At 45.7% G+C, this 23,504-nt stretch overlaps 2 protein-coding genes across 4 annotated transcripts in view; both read left to right on the top strand.

The window, feature by feature from the left end:
- The window catches only part of LOC117346627 (fatty-acid amide hydrolase 1-like), a 42,837-nt gene extending 38,939 nt beyond the window's left edge, over positions 1-3,898 (top strand). For both annotated transcript variants that reach the window (XM_033916513.1, XM_033916511.1), the window contains exon 15: positions 3,642-3,898. In XM_033916513.1, coding sequence (XP_033772404.1) covers positions 3,642-3,773 — 132 coding nt within the window. In that variant the 3' untranslated portion in view covers positions 3,774-3,898. The remainder of the gene's footprint in view (positions 1-3,641) is intronic.
- Positions 3,899-11,406: 7,508 nt separating this feature from the next.
- LOC117346614 (vitamin D3 hydroxylase-associated protein-like) overlaps positions 11,407-23,504 on the top strand; it is a 60,101-nt gene continuing 48,003 nt past the window's right edge. The window contains exon 1 of one of the 2 annotated variants that reach the window (XM_033916479.1): positions 11,407-11,637. In XM_033916479.1, coding sequence (XP_033772370.1) covers positions 11,431-11,637 — 207 coding nt within the window. In that variant the 5' untranslated portion in view covers positions 11,407-11,430. Of the gene's footprint in view, positions 11,638-18,110; positions 18,340-23,504 lie in introns of those variants that run through there. The other variant, XM_033916481.1, reaches the window with a different exon arrangement.

Genomic DNA, 23,504 nt, shown 5'->3' with positions numbered 1-23,504 from the left:
TTTGGAACCTAGGACAATACCAGACTTTACAGTCTACGGCCCAGAAATATCAAAGAAGAGACAAGTTCATCTAATCATGTATTTTTCAATGGGTATAACTTATGGGCAGACTGGATGGACCGTTCAGATCTTTATCTGCCGTCATTTACTATGTTACCTGGCAGAAACCCAAAGAGTAGCAACATTCCAGAGCTTAGATTGTGATGTCATAATGTCTCATTCCACCAATGCCTAAGAGCCAACCTCAGCAGTGATGTCACAATGGCTTGATTAGATGGCAACGTCAGCATTTGGAACCTAGGACAATACCAGGTTGACTTTATAGTCTATGACCCAGAAATATCAAAGAAGAGACAAGTCATCTAATCATGTATTTTTGAATGAGTATAACTTATGGGCAGACTGGATGGACCGTTCAGGTCTTTATCAGCCGTCATTTACTATGTTACTATGTTGTCCTGTGGATTTTGGTTTGATGCCTGTGCAATGAATATGCATGAGACTGATTTGCATACAATGGAAGCAGTTCATGCAAATTAATTGCATCCATAGTCATTGTGGAAATCTCAAAAACCCAACTGGGTTGTGGCCCTCGAGGACCATGATTGCCCACCCCTGCTGAACTGGATAATAGCTTTAGCTTTGTTTTAATTTACTCTTCTCTTTATTACTAAGAAAGCAGTTTTTGTATTTGGTGTGATTGGTTCACCTGTTTTGTCTGGATCTGTCCTTTTTTATATTGGGGGGGTTTCCCTACCTTATTACTTAGCTCATGGGTTCCCAAACCTGATCCTGGAGGCACCCCCAGCCAATCAGGTTTTCAGGATATCCACAATGAATATTCATGAGAGAGATCTTTATGTACTGGAGGCAGTGCATTCAAGTATTCAAGATTCAGTCTGGTTTGCAGTAAGTGATGTGGAATTGGTCTGTCAACTGAGGCCCGGTTTGTGATGAACCCCGAGTTCTTGCTTTAGTTCATGTCTGGAAACCACTGACCTAGAACATAAGATCTTTGATTTTCAGTTGCGCCATACGGAAGAGCCTCGCCAAGTCGTTGCATGCCTCATCCCTGACCCACTGATTCCAGTTTAGCTTCGTGATCTAGAGGGGCCTTGTAAAAATAGTAACCCTTCTCCCACCCCTACCTCCTCTCATCCACACAGATCAAAACTTTGGTCTGCCCTGGAAAGTTGGGTCAGTCTTTTAGTCGTCATAGAAACACGACGGCAGATAAAGGCCAAATGGCCCATCCAGTCTGCCAATCTGCAGCATCCACTATCTCCTCCTCTCCCTACTGGCTAAGGCTCTTAAGATTTGCATCTCCTCTTCCTATAGGCTAAGGCTCTTAACACTTGCATTGTGAGGTCATAGAGCCTTATAGCAATAGAAACATAGAAACATGATGGCAGATAAAGGCCAAATGGCCCATCCAGTCTTCCCGTCCGCAGTAACCATTATCTCTTCCTCTCCCTATTGGCTAAGGCTCTTCACATTTGCATCTCCTCTTCCTATAGGCTAAGGCTCTTTACACCTGCATTGTGAGGTCATAGAACTTTATGGTTGTAGAAACATGACGGCAGATAAAGGCCAAATGGCCCATCTAGTCTGCCCATCCGCAGTAACCATTATCTCTTTCTGTCTCTGAGAGATCCCACGTGCCTATTCCAGGCCCTCTTGAATTCAGACACAGTATGTCCTGGTTCCTCCCAGGGATGATCTTTCCATTCTCTGGGAGTGCAAAATCCAGGTTATTGGCTCCCAAGTGATGTCACTTTATCGTTCCTTCCAAGAGATGAAATATGTGTAACCAAGCACTCTGGTATGTGTACCAATGGAATTTCAGACTGAAGAGCATAGCTAGTAGATGCTTGTAACCTATTTTTCAGGGGGGGCACAGTTTTTCCTACTCACAATAAAGTTGGGCATCCAACAGTTCATGGTGGGGACAAATAGAACTGACTGCTTGAGGCTGGATAGCGTCTTTCCAGCCCTTATACTAGTTCAAAAAGTTACTTTTACACCGTCATTTTAAAAATTCTATTAGATCAGGGGTGCCCAACGCGTCGATCGCGATCGACCAGTAGCTCAGGAAGGCAACTCGAGTCGATCGCACTCGTGTTGCCGTCCTGATCTACGGGCCGATCAGCCTTCCTCTCCAGTGTTCTCCCTAGGGCCTTTTAGCTGGGCGATCCGCCCAGCTGTCATCTGCCGCTGCTGAACATTAAAAAAAACAACCAAAAAACCGGCTTGGAGATTTCAGCCCCTAGCGAACTTATGCTCCGGGCTCTAACGTGTGTGTGCCGGCTTCTCTTCTCTTCCCTCCGAAACCGGAAGTTATGTCCGGGGGGGGGGGGGTAGAAGGGAAGCCGGCATGCACATGTTGAGAGCCCTGAAGCAAGCGTTCGCTACGGGCTAATGCGGGAGACAGGTTAGTGAAGCATTTGTTCTTGTTCCTGCCGGGTCCTGCCTACTTTCTGTTTCCGCGAAGGCAGGACCCGGCAGCATTTCCCCCAATAGGTTGATCACGATCTTGGGCTGATCAGCCTTCCTCTTCCCGACGGCAGAATTGACGTCGGGGAGAGGAATGCTGGTTGGCCGAAGCAGGGAGAGCTTGGGGCCTGTTATTGGTGGTGTTTGGGTCCTGGTCCCCGATGGTAATGGCAGTGGCAGTGGCTTGGGGAAGGGCAGGGAGAAAGAAAGAAAAAGGGCAGGCAGGGATACAGAAGGAAAGAAGAGAAACAGAAAAAAATGAAAGGGAGGCAGAGAGAAAGAAAGGGCAGGGAAGAGGAAGGAAAAGTTGAGGGAAGGAATGAGGTCTGGAGGAGAGGAAGCATACAGGCTAAAAGAAGGGAAGAAAGATTGTATGCACAGTCAGAAGAAGAAAGTGCAACCAGAGACTCATGAAATCACCAGACAAGGTAGGGAAAATGATTTTATTTTAAATTTAGTGATCAAAATGTGTCTGAATTTATATCTGCTGTCTATATTTTACACTAAGGTCCCCTTTTACTAAACCGCAATAGAGGTTTTTAGCGCAGGGAGCCTAGGAGTGTCGAGAGCAGCGCTGGGCATTCAGCGCAGCTCCCTGCGCTAAAAACTGCTATCGTGGTTTAGTAAAAAGGGAGGGGGTATATTTGTCTATTTTTGTATGGTTGTTACTGAGGTGATAGTGCTTAGAGTCATCTGCATTGACCTCTTTGAAAAACCCTGGAATAGGAATGATGATTAACATTTTCTATGCATACAGTGTGCTTTGTGTTTTTTTTTAATTTTATTGTTGGTAGATCATTTTGACTTGGTCATTTAAAAAGTAGCTCGCAAGCCCAAAAAGTGTGGGCACCCCTGTATTAGATGTTTCCCACATCTCTCGGGAGCAGCCATGTTCAAATGTAGCCTATACCAGCACGCACTGTGCTGATGTCATTATCATCTAATGAACATGGACCATTCAGATCTAGTGTGTGTTGTGTCATCGGTGACTCTTCCAAGCATGGCTGCCTCCAGGCGAGTCGGAAAATTGCAGGGATTTGCAAAAGAAATTAAGTCAAACGTATTAGTTGAACCAACTCAATAATCGGAAGATTAGCAGACTCTTGTCAGATGCTTTATCATTCCTTTCTCTCACCCTGTCTCTGCAGGCTGTGGAAGGAGGCGTGGGGCTGCCCGTAGCTGTGCAGTGCGTGGCATTACCTTGGCAGGAGGAACTGTGTCTTCGATTCATGAAGGAGGTGGAGAGACTGACCCAGCGGACGAGGGGGAAGGAGTTCTAATCTAGAGAATGACACGGGGAAAAAAATCTGTCCCCTTCACCGCCCCGTCCCCGCTGTCCCCTTCACCGCCCCGTCCCTGTCCCCACAGCATCCACCCTTCCCTCTCGCCACCTCACCGCCCTTCAGCGGCCCGAGAATCTCCCTCCCTCCCCCTTACCTTCGCGGCACGTTAGTAAAGAATTTAAACTTAAGGGAGGGAAGGTGCACAGCCCCCTCCCTACCTACCTAAGGCCAAATCTATCTCCCTCCCTCCCCCTTACCTTCACGGCGCTTTTGTAAAAAACTTACTGAAGCCGGCGCAGCCTGCCTGCCTGCAGTCACATATGTGTGGGCGGAAGCTTCTCCTCTGGTGCAACCGTGTCATTCTCTATTCTAATCCTACTGCGCATCAGGAATGCATCTCCGGAGTTATAAACTGCTGTTCAGTTACCGTGGTGCATGGATGCCGGGAAGGCAAGAATAATCAGGACCCGACAGGGTGTTGGAAGGACTCATTAACTAAAATATCTGCACGCCGGAATTATAGATATGCTCCATAGAGGCTATTTGCTGACCGCCATCTATAAATAGAATTTTACTGCTCATTTGATTTGTGATGCAGAGCATTCTGATATTTTTCATGTGATAACGTGAGAATTAAAGCATTGCTGGGGCGGAGGAGATGGAGGGCTGTACTGATATCACATTATTTCCCAAAGTAAGGGGACAGGACTTAGCCTGCTGTCTAAAATGCTACCATTTTTAACAGCGCCCTTCACTGCACTTCTCCCTCCGTATTCGCGGTTTCTGCACTCGCGATTTTGATTATTCACAAGTTTTTTTTGCTTTCTGGCTCCTCCCTCCCCCAAATTACATCATCCATGAGCGCAGAGAAAAATTTTGGCGTGTTTTTCCAAGCACTGATGAGTTAAACAGGTGATTAATTACACCCTACAGTATAAGCACTAATTCTAAATGAAGTTTTGCCGTGTCTGACTATATTTGGCTACGTGGTCTTTTTTGTTATTCGTGGTTTCACCATATTCACGATGGTTTTTAATAGAAAACTGTGAATAACATATGAAAAAGTTATTCACGGATTTTCTGTATTCTGTATTCTGTACCGCGAATACGGAGGGAGAAGTGTACAGTCGCTTTCGAGCAAACCAGGAAGGAGTGCACCCATGTTAAAGCACTTGAAAACTGAGCAGCACAAGTCCAAGATTATGCCAGAATTTGTACTGTCTGTCCTGAAGTGGAAATGGACTGAATTAAATTTGATTTTGATTTATTAAATTTCATTTACTACTTTCCATCAAAAGTACACACGCACCACAAACCAAAACAGACTAATACAGAGAGTTAGCTATCAGCTAATCCCCGCTCCCCCCAGTCAAAACTGGGCTGCACTCTCTCCAGGACTGTGCTGTTTCCAGGGAATCAGAACCTGAGATCAGAGGGGCCTGCTAGCTCCCTTATTTGGGGAGACCGAAGCATAGAAGTAGAGGTCCCTTTATACTAGAATACCCTTAGATCTTACCATTCGAGAAATACACAGAGATACAAATTACTGTTCCCTTCCTTCAGAAGAATTAAATCGGCCGGGAAACTCAGTCAATTTTTCACTTATAAATTGGTAGAAATGTGGAATGGGCTTCCTGATTCTGTCAGATTGATAGGTCAATTACAACAATTTCGTAAAGTCCTAAAAACCTTATTATTTATACAATACTTGAACAGTTTATCTAAAGATTCAACAAATTGATTGCCCTACAATACTTACTTTCTCCTATGCTTTTGTTTGCTTTTTGCTGGTCTTAAATTACTTGTAAACCGAGTTGACCCGGTATATAAATCGAAGACTGGATTAGACTAGGTAAGTGGAGATCCCTTTGCCCTCCACTTCCAAAACAAAAATCGTGAGGATGGGAAAGGGGTTTTGTTTTTGAATCTGTTATGTACCCATAAAAAAATGTACGCCTGTGTCTACAGCCTCCAGTTTTTTTCTGTAGGATTGGTATACACTTCCCCCTCCCCATTTGCGGTTTCTGCTCTCGCGATTTCACATAATTGCGATTTTTTGGGTGGGAGGGGGAAAAAAACAAAAACATATTTTTGCCTTCCCCCCGGCATCTCGTCCTTACCTGGTGGTCTAGCGGGCTTTCGGGGCAGAAGCGATTATTCTACGCTCCTGCCCCGTGTAGGAAATGGCTGTGGGGAGTTCCCGTCGTAGTCTCGAGAGACTACGGGAACTCACGGCGCCTATTTCCTATTGGCAATCTGCACGGGGCAGGAGCGTAGGAAGATCTCTCCTGCCCCGAAAGCCCGCTAGACCACCAGGTAAGGCCGGGATGCCAGGGGAAAGGCAGGAGGGAGGCGGGGGTGGGTGAGAGCCGGACCAGAAGATATTCGCGGTATTTCACCATTCGCGGTCCGGCTCTGCCCCTATCCCCCGCGAATAACAAGGGAGATGTGTAGTAACTCCAGCATTAAATCCCAGTTTATCACATCATTACAAACAGTTCAAAGTTGTTTCGTCCTAAAAACAAAATATTTTTATGCAACTGATTCACTTGCACTTCAAAGGAAAGACTAGAATCCACTACAAATCCTGGATGAGGTCACTCTATCCAATATGTCTCCTCCATTTAATGGAATAAAGAGAAAAATGAGAGATGTGTTCCCCAGCCAAAGAATCTTGGTCTTTTTTTTGGCACTATTCCCTAGATTCTATAAATGGTGCCCAACTGCCTGAAATCTGCACGCAAATAAATTAGATAAGTTGTTAGCAATCAAGTGTTTATTGACATCAAGTGGCACCTATTCAGATTTGTACATGGATCTGTCTGTATGCAGTCCTATAAAGATCTGTGCCCAAATCATCTCATTTGCAGCCCATGAAGGGGCGTGGCCAAAGGAGCCTGGGTGGGTTGGGGGTGTGGCCATAGGAGGAGCATGAGCAAGTCAGAGGCATTCACAAAAGGTGCACACTGTTACAGACTTCCAACGATCATAAGAACATAAGAATTGCCATCCTGGGACAGACCAAAAAAGGTCCTTTATGCCCAGCATCCTGTTTGCAACAGTGGCCAACCCAGGTCCCAAGTATCTGGTAGAAACCCAAAGAGTAGCAACATTCCAGAGCTCATATTGTGATGTCATAATGCCTCATTCCACCAATGTCTGAGAGCCAGCCTCAGCAGTGATGTCACAATGGCTTGATATAGTTGGCTCACATAAGAATTGCCCTACTGGGACAGACCAAAGGTCCTTCATGCCCAGCATCCTGTTTGCAACAGTGACCAATCCAGGTCCCAAGCATCTGGTAGAAACCCAAAGAGTAGCAACATTCCAGAGCTCATATTGTGATGTCATAATGCCTCATTCCACCAATGCCTAAGAGCCAGCCTCAGCAGTGATGTCACAATGGCTTGATATAGTTGGCTCACATACGAACATAAGAATTGCCATAGTGGGACAGACCAAAGGTCCAACAAGCCCAGCATCCTGTTTCCAACAGTGGCCCAAGTACCTAGCTAGATCCCAAGTAGTAAAGTGTAGTTACTTACCTGTAACGTAGGTTCTCCGTGGACAGCAGGATAGTCAGCCACATATGGGTGTTGTCCCAACACCTCCCAATTTGCGGATAAGCTCTCCAATAGCTCAGAGAGATTTTTTTTTTTTTTTTCTCTGAGCACGTGCAGTGCCCGGGCCCCATTGGGCATGCCCGAGCCCTACCCATTTCCCCCTGCTTCCCCCTAATCCCCAGGATGTTCCTAGCTGTGGCCGGGTCGGCCGTATGGGGAGGCAGGTGGGTTGTGTGGCTGACTATCCTGCTGTCCACGGAGAACCTACATTACAGGTAAGTAAGTACACTTTCTCCTAGGACAAGCAGGATGAGTCAGCCACATATGGGTGACTCCCTAGCCGAGGGATGTACCGACTGGACCTGCGCCTTAGCGCTTTGTGCATCCCTCTCCTGGCTGTGGAGGCCGAGCCGGGCAGGATAATCAGGCAAAGCAGGTAAAGTTGTGGAAACAAGGTTTTAGATAAAGTGCTGTGTTAACTGAGCAATAATACTCACAGAACAATGAACTGGTCAATGACAATCAATGAACAGTGAGAAAACCAACTGGTCAACGGTGACAATTCATAACTGGTCAATAGTGACAATTTGTACTTGCATATGAGAATTCATACTTGCCTATTCCACATTCAGACTAGACAGGATTGCTGGAAGACCTACTTAACTCACAGAACAGTGAAATTGGTCAATGACAATCAATGAACAGTGAGAAACCAACTGGTCAACAGTGACAAATCGTACTTGCATGTGAGAATTCATACTTGCCTATTCCACATTCAGTCTAGGAAGGAGTGCTGGAAGACCTACTTAATCAATATCTATAACACCCTACTTGAACAGTGTTTGTCGATATTTATAACCCCCTACTTGATCAGTGTTTGTCAAGGCTGTGCTAGTGGTTGCTGTCCCTCCCGGGAGGGAAGAGCCACTTCCAAGACTGCTCGGCCGAATGCATTTGGAGCGTGGAATGCTATGTCGAGGCAGTAGTGCTTGGTGAAGGTGTGCATGGAGGACCAAGTGGCTGCATCGCAGATGTCCCCTATTGGTGTGTGGTGCAGAAGTGCCATTGTGTTGGCTATGGTTCTGCACTGGTGGGCGTTGGCTCCCACCTGCGGTTGATGCTGCGCTTTTCTATAAGTGAAGGGGATGCACTCTTATATCCAGCGCGAGCGCCTGCGTTTGGTGGCCGGAAGTCCTGGTGTGTTTTGGTCGTAGGAGACGAACAATTGAGGCTTGTCTAATCTGCTGCATAGTCAGGGCCCGCACACAGTCCAGGAGGTGTTGCTGAGGTGGCAGTGTGCCTCCCTGTAGGGAGATGTAGAGTGCCGGGAGGCACGCTGAAGCCACCTTCGGCAAGAATCGGGGGTGGGTTCTGGGTACCACCCTGTTCTCATGAGGGAGTGTGTCGGTAGACACGATGGTCAGGGTTTTCCCAGCCAGGAATACGGGATCTGCCTCCCCCAAAGGTTTGAAGGGGTCGAGGTGAGATGATGCAGCACCAAGTTGAGGTCCCATCCGGGCGGTGGTGGTCTGGCCGGTGGGTGCAGATTGGACAGTCCCTTCATGAAATTTTGTGATTACTGGATGCCTCGACACTGGTTTGCTGTCTAGGCCAGCGTGGTATGCCGTGATTGCACTTAGGTGGACCTTGATGGAAGTGGGTTTTAGGTCCCCCTGAGATAAGCTCAGTATGTACTGCAGGATGTCCGGTATGGGGCAGTTGTAGGGGTCTCGCTGCGTGTCTGTGCACTGGTAGCGGGACCTTCTCCCTTTCAACCCATAGCGTTTTCTGGTTGAAGGTCTTCTGGCTGCCATAAGAGTGTGCTCCACGTCTTGTGGTAGGTTCATCCTCTCATCATCCATGCGGTCAGGGCTAAGGAACGCAGGTCGTGGTGGAGGGTAAGGTTCCCGCGTTGTGTAATGAGAACTGCACTGATCGGGAGTGGGGATCCCTGCAACCTATGCTATAAGAAGAAAGGGGAAGAAAGTTAGAGGAGGACAAGCTGCTGTGAGTATTCTGTGAGTCCAACTTTGTCTCTGAAAAGGACAGAAGTGCTCCTTCATCTGCCAGACCACATTGGAACCAGTTTTCTGATGGTACTGCTAAGCTTTAGGAAATTTAGCCTCCAGAAACTTTTGATTCTAGTTGCCTATATCAAAGGATTTGTTTGTTTCAGAGCACAGCTGAAAGTGCAGGTGGAGACAGGATTTTATCTTCTCTGCATGGTTGGGCTCTTGTGCCACCTGGAAATGTGCTAGTGTATTGCAAGGCCTTGAACTCTGTCCCTCACCAGCCATGTCGTCGATACTCGATGAGACTACAAATAATTTGCCAGCTTCTTAATGCTGCTCCAGTTCAGTACAACTGATGGAGATCAAACAAAGGGGTGTGCCCCTTTGACAGCAATAAAGAGCAACGAGGACTCCTTTGTGACTCGCAGGAGGTAAACGAGGGATTAACCAAGGTAGAATGGGGACGTGCAAAGGGAAAGTCAGTTTCTTCTGAAATATCCAAAGTGCTAGTTTAAGGTGCTGTTGATGCTTTGGTGACTGCGGGGGAGAAAAGATAAGACATAGTAGTTGATTACCGTATTAAAAGAACTTGCAGGATTTTTTTAGAGGCCTCTTTGAGTTCGCTAATACCATTCCCTTGGCCATTACTAGGAAGATTGCAGTGTCTGAGCCCAGCACTCTTAGACTTTCCATTCTGTTCCTTTGACAAAGAGAGTGGAGAAGGGCCAGCGCTACAAGGAACATCAATCTAATTTAATCCTTTGTCTTATATACCCAAAAAGGGACTTGAACCGGTTAACAAAACTTAAAATAAAATACATTAAAAGACAATAATAATAACATGGAGGTCGGTGCCTGTGTCTACAATGACCAAGCCTCTTGTCATTCCGGCTTTTGGCCCTGCTGTCTTGGGCCCACTGGGCCTCAGTGGCCTCATCCGGACATCCCTCCTCGGAGGTCCCATTCTGGGTCCCTATTTTTGGCACTCTGGAACCTCTCATGACGACAGCCTCAATATTAATAGAAGCTCCAGGACCTGCATCAGACCCGTCTCTGACCACCTTCACCTGTCTGGCAGCGGCTGAGAGAAAATGTCATACATCGTGACTCTGAGACTCAAAGCAAGAGAACATTCAGCGCAAATCTTATAATTAAATCTCATGTCCACTGTTACAAACACTAACAAAGAGCTTTCATATACACTTCTTGTTAGAAATTCTAAAGTTTATTTTTCTTCACAATCTCAGCTCTGCTTCCCAAAGACAAACAGGATGTCATGTTTAGCCAATGGTCTCAAATTCCAACCCTTTGCAGGGCCACATTTTGGATTTGTCATTTATGGCTAAAGAGACGTATGATCAAGAAACTCTTTTATTTTACTTTCGTGATTATGATAAACATACCGAGTGCCTCAAAATAGTACCTGGTGGGCCGCGAGTTTGAGACCACCGCTATAGACAAAAAGCACTTACAGAATACTAAGCAAATTATGCAGACTCAGCGTTTTAGCAGCACTGAGGAAGCCCCTTTAAAGAAGAACTTGGCTTTTAATCAACTCTGAGGAGGAATCTGGAAATCCAAGACCCCCGCCTCTCCAGCGCCTTCGAGCATCACTCCTCCTTTTCCACATGAAGGGTCCTTAAATAAATCCCGACCCAGGCCAATTCTCTATGCATTACTGGGATGCTCTTTCTGACAGGCGAGTCTGCTTGATGGCAGTGCCTCACTGCAGACAGACAGGGGCTTTTGAAGCACCTGCTGTGTCTGTTTGGAAGACGGGCAGGAGACTTGGAAAGAGTTCACAGATGGGACTAAGTATAAACTCCCATCTTGAACCCTTGCTCTTTCTGCTCTCCATGACACTGATGTCAGCGCTCAGGGGTCCACCGGCTACTAGTTTCAGCACTTTGGAGAAAGACTATTTAAAGGACCCTGGCTCACATCCCAGTACTGGAAAATTCCAGTCCAGGTTTTCTAACCTGCCTTTCCCATTAGGTTGGCATTGATAGAACAAGCGACTGGACACTTCTATGCGATATCTCCCAGGAGGCTGGAGGACGAACACAGGGAGAGTTCACCATGATCCTGGAAGGAGTGAGCCTGCTGCTCCCCGAACTTCTCCTCGATCTGCTCATCTTCTCCACCGTGTGCTACCTGGTCACTGTCTTTGTAATAGAGAGATGGATAGACCGCAATCTGACGGAAATGAAGATAGAGCGGGCAAAAGCGCAGAGGGCGCACGGGCTGCAAATAATCCAGAAACAAGTATTGCTATTTAAAGAAAAGGTATGGAGGGGGTTTACCTGACTGCATGTGCTTTCCTTCTGGGGAGGAGAATGGAGATTCAGATCTCACTGAGTCCGAGGTACAGCTGATCTGTGGTTTTCTGCTTATAGAGTGCTGGTTCAGTCTACACATTGGAAACCCAGAATTTGAGTATCGGGATGGATTTTTTTTTTTTTTTTGCAAACATTCCTCATTAGGGGATCATCAGCCCTTGCCTAGGAAGAATGCATGCTGAGTTTTATGGATTCTTTCATTGGCAATTATAAGGGGGGGGGGGAGGAAGTGAGTATACTGTGAAAATCTTACAGCAGTCATACATAAGAACAAAAGAATAGCCTTACTGGATAAGACCAATGGTCCATGAAGCCCAGTAGCCAAAATCCAAGGAGTAGCAACATTCCATTCAAAATCCTAAAGAAAAACAAAAGATTCCGGAACCCCAAAGAGTAGCAACATTCCATGCTACCGATCCAAGGCAAGCAGGGGCTTCCCCCATGTCTTTCTCAATAACAGACTATGGACTTTTCCTCCAGGAACTTGCCCAAACCTTTCTCAAAACCAGCTACGTTATCCGCTCTTACCATATCCTCTGGCAATGTAGTCCAGAGCTTAACTATTCTCTAAGTGAAAATATGTTTCCTCCTATTAGTTTTAAAAGTATTTCCCTATAACTTTGATAAAAGCTACCATTATTACAAAGTTATTAGTACTGGAGGCCCGGCTGACGTATGAAGTGTTTGCATTTTTATTTCAGTTAAGCTTTTCTTTAAATGAACTTCTTCTCCATGTGCTTCGTGGCATCAACTTGGGTGCAAGGATCTCACAGCGCTAGGAGAAATCTATATACAATTACTACTCCTTTCCTGGCCTCGATAATTGGTAGCTGTTTTGCCGAGTCCTGTGCTTTAGGCTTATTTTAGAGTAACAAACCAGATCAAAATCCTGAAACTGCACTTACTCTCCTGGACAAGGAAAATCCCACCAGGGAATAATGAGCAGAAGATAACACTGGAACAGTCAGCAGATTGAGATCAAGCGCTGTGGCATGCGTGCTGTTTTTCAAGAAATTAACATTTACCAGATGGATGCTCCTTTGAATATGGTGCTCTGCCATCTCTGGAGGTGGCGCTGTGGGGAGAGACTGTAGATGATGGTAGAGGTGGCAGAGGGGGTGTGTGTAGGGGAGGCTGCATGGTGAAGGGGAGTGATGGAGGCTGTGTATGGGAATATGGTGGAGGAAGTGTTTGTAGGTGTGATATGTGTATGTGGTAACGGAGGGTGTGTGAGCAAGGTCATATAATGCACAGGTAGCAATGGAGGGTATATGTGAGTGAAGTGTGGTGGATAGGTAGTGATGAGGGATGTCCATGAATTTCTGCCATCTGATGAAGTGCCAACTCTGGTAGTATTCAAGACCAAGTTAAAAGCCCACCTCTTTGAGAGTGCTTTCGACTCCTAACTCCTCTCATCTTGGGTTCTGCATCCCCAACCCTATATGTCAAGTTTGTCTGTCCAAGTTAAATTGTAAGCTCTTCCGAGCAGGGGCTGTCTATAATGTCAAAATGTACAGTGCTGTGTACGCCTTTCGGTGCTCTATAAGTGATAAATAGTAGTACCAGTAGTATTCCGGTTCTCGAAAGCACATGCCTCAATAGATTGATTAGTCTATAAGGTGCTACTTGAATCTGTCAATAAGTTAACACCTGCTTAACATGACTTCAAAGCTGTATAGTGGACAGGCGGTGATAAAGAGTACATATATGGATGAGAGAATATAATGGATCATGTGTGGATAGATGATGGTGTGTTTATGAATGAACGTTCTATGGTGGAGCTTGGTTTGTGGGTGAGGTTGATTGGGAGTGAAGGTGACGATGGGAGAATGTGTAAGAACATAAGAATTGCCACTGCTGGGTCAGACCAGTGGTCCATCGTGCCCAGCAGTCCGCTCACACGGTGGCCCTCTGGTCAAAGACCAGCACCCTAACTGAGACTAGCCCTACCTGCGTATGTTCCAGTTCAGCAGGAACTTGTCTAACTTTGTCTTGAATCCCTGGAGGGTGTTTTCCCCTATAACAGACTCTGGAAGAGCGTTCCAGTTTTCTACCACCCTCTGGGTGAAGAAGAACTTCCTTACGTTTGTATGGAATCTAACCCCTTTCAACTTTAGAGAGTACCCTCTCGTTCTCCCTACTTTGGAGAGGGTGAACATCTTGTCCTTATCTACTAAGTCTATTCCCTTCAATACCTTGAATGTTTTGATCATGTCCCCTCTCAATCTCCTGTGCTCGAGGGAGAAGAGGCCCGGTTTCACTATTCTTTCGCTGAATGGCAACTCCTCCAACCCCTTAACCATCTTAGCCGCTCTTCTCTGGACCCTTTCGAGTAGTACCGTGTTCTTCATGTACGGTGACCAGTGCTGAACGCAGTACTCCAGGTGAGGGCGCACCATGGCCCAGTACAGCGGCATGATAACCTTCTCCGATCTGTTGATGATGTTAGTTTGAAGACGAGTGTGAATGCTGGATAGGAAGTGATAGCTGGTATACAGCGAAGGTGGGGGAGTTTGTAGAGATGGGGATCAAGGCAAAAGCTAAGAAGTAAGCCTAGATGGTACTGCACCTGAAAGCTCTGTTTCACTGATATGCAGTTTCATCAAGTTTAATCTAAACCTTAAGTTTATATACCGCATCATCTCCATGAGTATGGAGCTCGACAGGGTTTACAAGAACTTAAAATAGTGGGTAGAGAAGAAGAAAAAGGATTACATGAATTTATGTGTAGAAGGGGGGAGAGAAAGGGGGGAAGGATAGAGTTACAATTTGCTGAAAAGCCAGGTTTTCAGTTGTTTGCGGAATAACTGAAGGGAGCTCAGGTTCCGCAACGGGGTGGTGAGGTCGTTCCAAAGACCTGTAATTTTGAAGAGAAGGGATTTTCCCAGTTTGCCTGCATAGTGGATGCCGCGTGGAGAGGGGAAGGCTAGTATATGCCTTTGGGCAGTTCTGGAGGAGTCGGGACTGGAGGAGTTGAAAGACAGTGGGATAAGAGGAGGGAGGATTCCGTGAATGATCTTGAAAGCCAGGCAGGAACATTTGAAATGGATTCTGGAGATTATTGGGAGCCAGTGAAGTTTGGCAAGGATTGGGGAGGCATGGTCAGATTTGCGTTTTGAGAAGATCAGTTTGGCTTCAGTATTCTGGATTAGCTGGAGTCTTAGAATACTTTTTTTTGATAGATTTAAGTCAACTTCTTGTGGGCCCTGGCATTGGCTCTTTTTTCCCCACCCCAAACCATCCCTGGGAAATGGTAGAGAAGGTAGATAACGTATGGTGGAGGTGTAGTGTTGGTATATGAGTCTATATGGGTACAGTTGTCCAATGGCTAGAAATGGTGGAGGATATTTTTGTAGGTGAGAGTGCATGATGGATGAGTTTGGATGCGTTTGGATGAGGTTGGATGAGTTTGGGTGGGGATGAGGTTGGATGAGTTTGGGTGGGGATGAGTTTGGATGAGGTTGGAGCCGGGTGTGTACACAGGCAATAGATCTCTATAAATTATTTGTCATACAGTTATCAGATGTTTATTTGATGGTTGACTCTTTGTAAATGTTGAGAAGCTACTGTAACATTGGTGTAATGAGAAGTGTTATCTACCATACGTTCTTTATAAGAGAGGTCAATGTACACTGAGAAAGAAGAGTAGCAGGCCAAGGCATGAGGAATAAATAATCTATGCAGATAGTTTACCCTAGTCTAGCGCATCCCATTTATCTCCTGCACATATCCATGGCCTCACCCGAGAGATCAACACTTTAGCTTAACATTCATTACTCTTGCAAAGATTCCATCGACACGGAGGGCATCCGTGTCCAGGACATACAAGTGATTCTTGTCTAACTTCCTGGGGTCGATATTCAGAGCAATTTAACTAGCCTGAAATATGAACATAAGAATAGCCATTCTGGGTCAGACTAATGGTCCATCTAGCTCAGTATCCTGTCTTCATAGTGGCCAGTCCAGGTCACAAGTACCTGGCAAAAAACGAACTAGTAGCAACATTCTAGAACCCCAAAGAGTAAGAAGATTCCAGAATCTCAAAGTGTAACAAAAGATTCTGGAATCCCAAATAGTAGCAACGTTAAATCGCTTGTTTGGGACTAGTCGGTCACATTCAGTGGCATTTAACCCCAGTTAACACCAACTCATTTTGGGAGCCGAGTCAGCCAAGTACTGACTCCTCCCCCCAAATGAGTTCAGCACATACCTCCCAGCTGAGGTAACCACATAAATAGAACCACATTAAAGTCAGTTCTATCTCTAGGTGGTTCACCATAGCCTGTTAAGAGCTGAAGATCACATTGGAGTGGCTATGTTTTTAGCCAGTCCCGTAAATCGGGCATTGCGTGGCATTGAATTTCTTGGGATAACGCTTGCAGTGGTTAACAAAATGTTTGATCGCCATCAGCTGAATATTGGGCCCCTCATCTCTAAAGTCCAGAAAAATCCACCCGTAGGACAGATGCATTGGAGGAGAAACCTTAGCACAGTGGAGGTGTGGCCCAGTGGTTAGAGCTGCTGCCTCCGCACCCTAAGGTTGCAGGTTTAAGCCCCAGCTGCTCCTTTTGACCCTGGCCAAGTCGCTTAAGTCTTCATTGCCTCAGGTAATGAATAAGTTGTTGTTAGGTGCCACCTTAGCAACTTGATGAATTGTGCTAGTCTGGAAAGGTCCTCCAGCGTCATCTCCGTCGTTGTTTTCAACGTGTCCAGCCATCTGATTGCAGGTCACCCTCTTGGCCTGGTTCCTGCAGTCTTCCCAAACATCATGTCCTTCTCCAGTGATCTCTCTCTTCTGATTGTGTGACCAAAATAAGACAGTCGTAACTTCATCATTTGGGAGAACGGTATAGAAAATGGAATAAATAAATAAAATATTTGAGTAACAAAATAAGTATCTGTCTAAAATATGTAGACCACTTTGATTGTAACCACAGAAAAGGCAGTACGTCAAGTCTTGTCCAGTTCTGGATACACAGTAGGTCCCGTTAGCCCTGCATACAGCACAGGAGCTATTAGCACGGCCCCTTCCAACATCCAATAAACCTGGTTTGCAGAATATGATTAAAAATTGCTCTTGAACTGTACATTTGCTCCGTGTCAGGATCAAGATGAAAAGGCTTCGGGTTATTCTAAAGCAGATCCACGTTCAAGCAGCATGTCCACGCTTCTGACAATTACCAGCAGCTCACAGTGGCAGGTGAGATGCAGCAAATGTCTTGGGTACAGCAGGGCTGTTATGCTCAGGGATTCGAGGAGTACGAAGGGCTGCTGAAAAATGCTCAGCCCAGCCAAGAAGAGAATGATGTGGAGCCATGAAACTTCCATGTAGAGAATGACACGGTGACAAAATTCATCACCGTGGGAAATAATCCCATGTCATTTTCTAGTGTCTATTCCAACCTCGGTCCTTCTACACCAGCATTCTTCAAAGCAAAGCTTGCGGGTCAGTGGTTGTGGCCATTCATACTCTGATTCTTCCCTCTCTCCTTAAAGAATGACATGAAGATGGTTTCCCACGGTTATCCGTGGCGACGGGAACGGTGATGAATTTTGTCACCATGTCATTCTCTACTTCCATGTTATTCCACACTTTTCAGTTCAATGAGGCAAATGCTTCTAGTATAGGGAAACCAAGCCATTGTGACATCACCGATGAGGCTGGCTCTTAGGCATTGGTGGAATGAGGCATTATGACATCACAATAGGAGGAGCCACTAAAAAGTTCTCAGCCCATCCAAGAAGAGAATGATTTGGAGCCATGAAACTTACAAGATATTCCACACTTTTCTTGACACTTTTCATTTCATATCGCTGAAACAAAAAATATCAAGAAAAGTGTGGAATAACTTGTAGGCTTCATGGCTCCATATCATTCTCTTCTTAGTTGGGCTGAGAACTTTCAGCGACTCCTCGTAATAAAGGCCAAAGAGGATGCCACAGGAGCCAACTTCTATAGTTACCTTTAACCTTTACACCCATATCCGCTTTCTGATATTTGACTGCTCTGCCTTCCAGAGCAGTCAACACTATTTTAAGCAAAGTCTCTTGGCTGATAGGTAACAAAATAAATTTTCAATGCACTTGAGTTGCCTGCTTGGAAGAAGACCAGTAGTAGACGTTGAGATGAAACAAAACTTCAGAGTTCTTTCACAGAGATTTTGCAAGTTGTCTGGGAGGAAAGTGTGTGGATTTGCCCAGAATGCTTCTTGTTCATATGAGAAGATTCAAAATCTACCTTTCCACTACTGCTATTCAAACTAAGATGATGAGAAAGAGGAGAACTATTTTCTATTTTAGATCTCTGGCGTGCCCTCCCTGCTGCTGAATCCAGTCCAGGCTTTGGGAAGCACATTCCTCACTAACTCTTTTTTGGAGGAGCTGGTGAAAGGGTTCCCAGGCACTTATATGTGATTGCTGTAGGAAGCCTAGGGCACTGGGTGTTCTGGGAGTGCAGGGGCGATACACCATGACCCTGTTCTTATTCGAGTTGGTGGCAGATCATCTGGTTATCTCTTTGCTCTGCTGCCTGGCCACAACTTTTCTCGCGCTGAAATGGATAGGCCAGTTCCGGGCAAAAACGAAAATGGAGGCTGCAAGGAAGCAAAGGGAGGAAGCCCTGCAGGTCATGGAAGCCACCGTGGAACAGGTACAGGGCAGGTTTGTCTAACTCGAGCCCTCTGCGCTGAAGACATAATAGGCAGTGGGGCTGTGAGGCCAAAATTCTGCAGAATGACATCTAGAGAGAACTGAGGAACAGTTGGGTAGGGGTGAAATCACTCTGCTTGGGCCAGCTTCCAGGAGTGCTGTTTCATAGACTTCTTTGGGGGGGGATTTTCTACAAAATTAATGTATTTTGGATGATAAAAGTTAAGTCTTATAGAAGCCAGAGCCAGGATAGCAGTGCACTTGGAGTAACGATTCCAGGCCCACAATTTCCTACTATAGGTATTATGAATGAAGCTATACGATATATACTGTAGAAAGAGATATAGGTCCACTATAGGACCCCACCCACGTGCACACCCTCCACTTACATGTGGGAGAGGTTGTATGGTAGATGGGTACATATGGGTAGATAAGAGTGGAGAGCGTATGGTGGATATGAGTGATTGAGGCTGTGTATGTGAATAAGGGTATATGTTTGAGGATTCATATGGATGAGGGTGGATGGCGGCTAGGGGGTGTTTGAGAATGAGCATGTGAATGAGATTATATAGTAAATCGGATTGAACTCCTATTGGGGAATATTAGCGATCCATAAATACTAATGTAATATCATATGGAGGTGAAGGTATATGATGGGGAAATGGGTAGATAATGGTGTTTGTTGGAGGAAGAGGGTGTTTAGTGACTAGGGAGACATTGAGGGTGTGAATGTAGGAGTTTATCACACTGAGGTCCCTCGTTCTCGTTCTTCCTATTCAATATAATAATAGACATTTCAGAATCAGCATCGCCAGCCTGCACAGTCTAGATTCCTTGCATTCACTATCGGCTTAATATAAGGAAAAATGCACGGCTGCAGTTCCACGTTGGTCCCTTCCTCAGAAGCAACAGTGGACCCTTTGGTACTGGGCGTGAAAGACGGATGTGCTGTTGACGTACTGTGTAGCCTATTTGGATTTTAGATTTATTGCTTGCCTTTCTGAAATCCAAGCGTGAAGCCAGTTAAATTTAAGTACCCAAGTTTCCCTGCAGATCTATCTTGTTCCAGTATGTCGACCTCACATGGACATGATATTCGGAATGCTCCGATTGCCACGGTACTGGGTCTGCCTCACAAGTGGGAGGTGCAGAGGGAGGTGACAAGCGTGGGAGAAGATGAGGAAAAGGAATAAATGCCTGGGAAGAGGGCAGGTGATCTTATCAGAATTTGCTCGCTCTTGGGGTGACTTTTTATCTTCGTCACCCTTGCAAGTTCATAATTCAGTATAATTCTCAAAAATATGTTTTCTTTGAACCTTTTCAGCTGACGGCTTTTCTCTCTTTATCCCGCCTGGAGAAGGAAAAGAAATGAGGGCTATAGCACGTGTTAGACTCCTGTATTTCAGTTAATCGTATATCCAGCTTTTTATGTTAATTTTCCTTAATTATTCTGTTTATATTACATCTTGGATCTCATTGAGGACTTGAGCTGATTAAGCTAATATTTACTTTTTTAATTTTCTGTACTTTAAATCGCTTTCTGTACAAGTTTAATCTTGAATTGTATTTTTGAAACTTATAAATAAAAATAAAAAAAAAGAACCTGCTCACTCAGTTCCCTGAGGCAGGGTTACCAGATGTCCAGGAAAACCCGGACATGTCCTTTTTTTAGAGGACTGTCCGGGTACCCGGATGGACTTTCCAAAACCTGGCAGTTTGTCCGGGTTTTGGAAAGCCCCGAGCTCCAGCCGCATCTGGAGGGCCTTCAACAAGCAAGTGCGGGTGACGTCACATGCAACCGCACATGCTGGAAGCCCTCTAGATGCGGCCTAGAGGTCAGAAAAAAAGAGACGAGGCTTTTTGGGAGAGGTCTGGAGGCGGAATGAGGCGGGGCTGGGGGCAGAATGAGGTGGGGGCCGTTCGCCCGGGTTTCCCCGTCCTTAAATATGGTAACCCTACCCTGAGGTTATGCTTCATTTACGCAGACTACTTGGAAGTCTCCAGTTGCTTAGTTAAATTTGAACGCCGCATGTTTTTACTGGAGCTAGAGTCAGCTTAGCAGATTGTTTTGTGCGGTGACGGGTCAATCGCGCATAGGATGTCAGTGCGCTGGATTTAAACAGCATTTTAAAGCGCTCCGAGGGGATGTGTGTGGGGGAACTCCCCACTTTACTTAGAACTGTTGGCGCTCCCATTGGGGGTGGGGGGAAACCCCCCAGTACAGAGGAAACTGTAATTTTTCCCTACAAACAGACAAAAAGGCTATTTCTTCTGTAATGGGGTGTTCCCCCCCCAACACCCCCCACAACGGGAGCACCAACAGTTCTAAGTAAAGCGTGGGGGGTTCCCCCCCACACCCTCAGAATGCTTTAAAATACAGTTTAAATCCAGCGCGTTGACGTCCTGCACACGATTGTCTGGGTGGCAATGTTGGCGCTCTTTGTCTCGCGTGCTTTCCTGTTTCACTTATATGATCTGATACAGGTCAACGTTTGCTCATTTCTGATCTAAAGAAGATGTTGTCTTCAAAAGCTATTAAAAGAATGCATTATTGGTCCAATAAAAAAAAGGTATCAACTTCTTTTCTTTGTTTTATTTCACTTCACTTTCATAAAAATAAAATGCCCACCCATCCACCCATCTGGAACTTTGTCCTGCCATTGTGGAGGTTCTGGGTTTTCAAGGGCGAGAGAGAGGTCAGAGCCCTTCTGCCTGGGCAGCTGCCACTGGCAAAAGGTGCCACAAGGGTTTCTCCGTGGACAACATGTTGCGGCATTTTCAATATAATGTCTAACTCTGAGGTTAGACTTTTTGGAAGCACGTCCAGAAATCAGGTAGAGATAATGGTCATTATCGAAGAAGCAAAATTGGATTTTTTTTTTTTTTAAATGACCATTTTTCCCTCTGTGCGTTTCTCCTAATGCGTGCTTTTCTTCTGTATACATGTAAACTGCTTCGAATGTGTAACCACAAAAATCTAATCTAATCTAATCCTTAGGTTTGTATACCGCATCATCTCCACGTTCGTAGAGCTCGGCACGGTTTACAGTAGAAGAAATAGAAAGGAACTACAACAGAGGGTTAGAGGTAGAAGTGTGAAGAAAATTTAGAGGACTTGGGATGCCAAGATAAAAGAGTTTCCTTGAGTCCTAATTTGGAGGGAGACTTACATTTTTGCGAAAAGCCAGGTTTTCAGATGCTTGCGGAAGATTTGGAGAGAGCTCAGGTTCCGAAGAGGGGAGGTAAATTGTTCCAGAGCTCAGTGATTTTGAAGTGGAGGGAAGTCCCTAGCTTTCCTGTGTGGGAAATGCCTTTTAGCGAGGGGAAGGATAGTTTTAATTTGTGGGAGGATCTGGTGGTATTAGGGTTTGAGGAATTCCAAGAAAGAGGGATAAAGGGAGGGAGGATACCATATAGGATTTTGAAAGCTAAACAGGCGCATTTATAGTGGACCCTGGCAATTATCGGAAGCCAGTGGAGCTTGGCCAGGAGTGGGGAGACATGGTCAAATTTACTTTTAGCGAAGATGAGCTTGGCCATGGCATTCTGAATCCGTTGGAGTTTTTCTTAGTTAGGCTTAAGTAGGTGAAGAGAGGAGATACAAGTCTTATCCCTCGTTCTCTTTCCTTTTCTCTTTTGAAGCCATTTTTGGAAAAACTAAAAAAACTGTACAAGTGAAAAACACACATAACGCCACCATTGGGATGTGGGAGGGACCAGCATTCATAGCAGACTGGCCACACTGACATCCCTGCAGAGCAATGGGTCACAGAAGGGGTTCCAAAACACCCCCACAACCTACTGTACTCAATTTTATACCACCCCAATAGCCCTTATGCCTGTAGGTGTTACCCGTGTACCAGTACAGTAGGTTTGGGGGCCATGTTAGTGGGCACACACTATCCACCACAAGCGTACCAGTAAGGGTGACATATGGGTCTGGGTCCCCCTCTCTGGAGTCCACTGCACTGACCACCAGGCTTCTCCAGAGACTTGCTTGCTGCTCTCATAAGCCCAGCCATTACGTCTAATGCTGTCATATAGATTCTTGGGGGGGTTGGAGAGGGAGAATAATGCCTTCATCCCTCCCGTGGTCTTCTGGTCAATTTGGGCACCTTTTTGCCTCCTATTCATTATTGAAATAGGTCTAGCCCCAAACGCCTACCTTGTGCCCTGGATGTTTTCTAAAATTTTCAATTATCGCAGAAAAATGGCCAAATCATAAGCCCGCCCCTTACCGTATCTCTAACAAGGCCACTTGCGATTTAGATGAACTACTGAGAAATGGTACAGATAGTTGTCTGGGACATAAGCTTGGGAAATTCCAAATTGGAAGACTTTGGTGAGAAACATGTGATTTTCTGCACGTTTTTCTTTTTTGAAAATGAGCTTCTTAATTTGTCATCAGCGGTGATGCTGGCAGAAGGGTCCTGATGTCCTTCGGGCTAGTGAAGATCCAGCGTCCCTCCAGAATAGCAAGACATGTTTCTGAGGAGATGGCAAAGGCTTTTTTTTATTTTTTTTTTTACCAGGGTTGGGGAAAGATAGAAATCTCTGCCTATGTGTGTGGAGGGGGGAGCAGATTTTGGAGGGGCCTCTCTACTGGGGAGCAGAGAGGAAACCCTAGTGTTGAAGAAAAAAAGGCCCGACGGTTTCTGAAGCCTTAGGCAAATCCCCATGAATGGCTCAAGACCCTATCCTCCCCCCCCCCCATGGCTCTTCTTTCCCCTTTCCCCTCTCTTCACTACCCCGTTATCTTGCATTTTCTTGTCCCATACCATCTTTTCCCCATATAGCCAGCATCTCCCCTTCTCCCCTCTCCTAGCCCTCCCCACCCACCAAGGTGACCTCACCTCATCTCCCCCACTGCCATACCACCAAATACTGCCACTCTAGGCAAATGCCTAGTCTGCGTGATGGCAGAGCCAGCCCTGGTGAAAATGTGACTCCTGCTCTGAGGAAGGTATGTTGTATCCAGGTTTCCTGGACCCCAGGGATTAGTAGCTGGAAGGCTGATAATAGATTACTAAAACTTCACTGCATCTAATGGGGGAACTGAACTTAGGCACTGCTGAAGGTACATTTGCAGTACTTTGAAACTGCCTTAAAGCACATGTTACCCTTATTATATCAGCCTGATAATTGTGTGTGTGTCTTAGCCTAGAA

This window comes from Geotrypetes seraphini, chromosome 12, assembly GCF_902459505.1.
Source record: "Geotrypetes seraphini chromosome 12, aGeoSer1.1, whole genome shotgun sequence".
NCBI lineage: Eukaryota > Metazoa > Chordata > Amphibia > Gymnophiona > Dermophiidae > Geotrypetes > Geotrypetes seraphini.
Note: the sequence above shows the minus strand (reverse complement) of the source record. Positions and strands in the feature narration are given on the sequence as shown.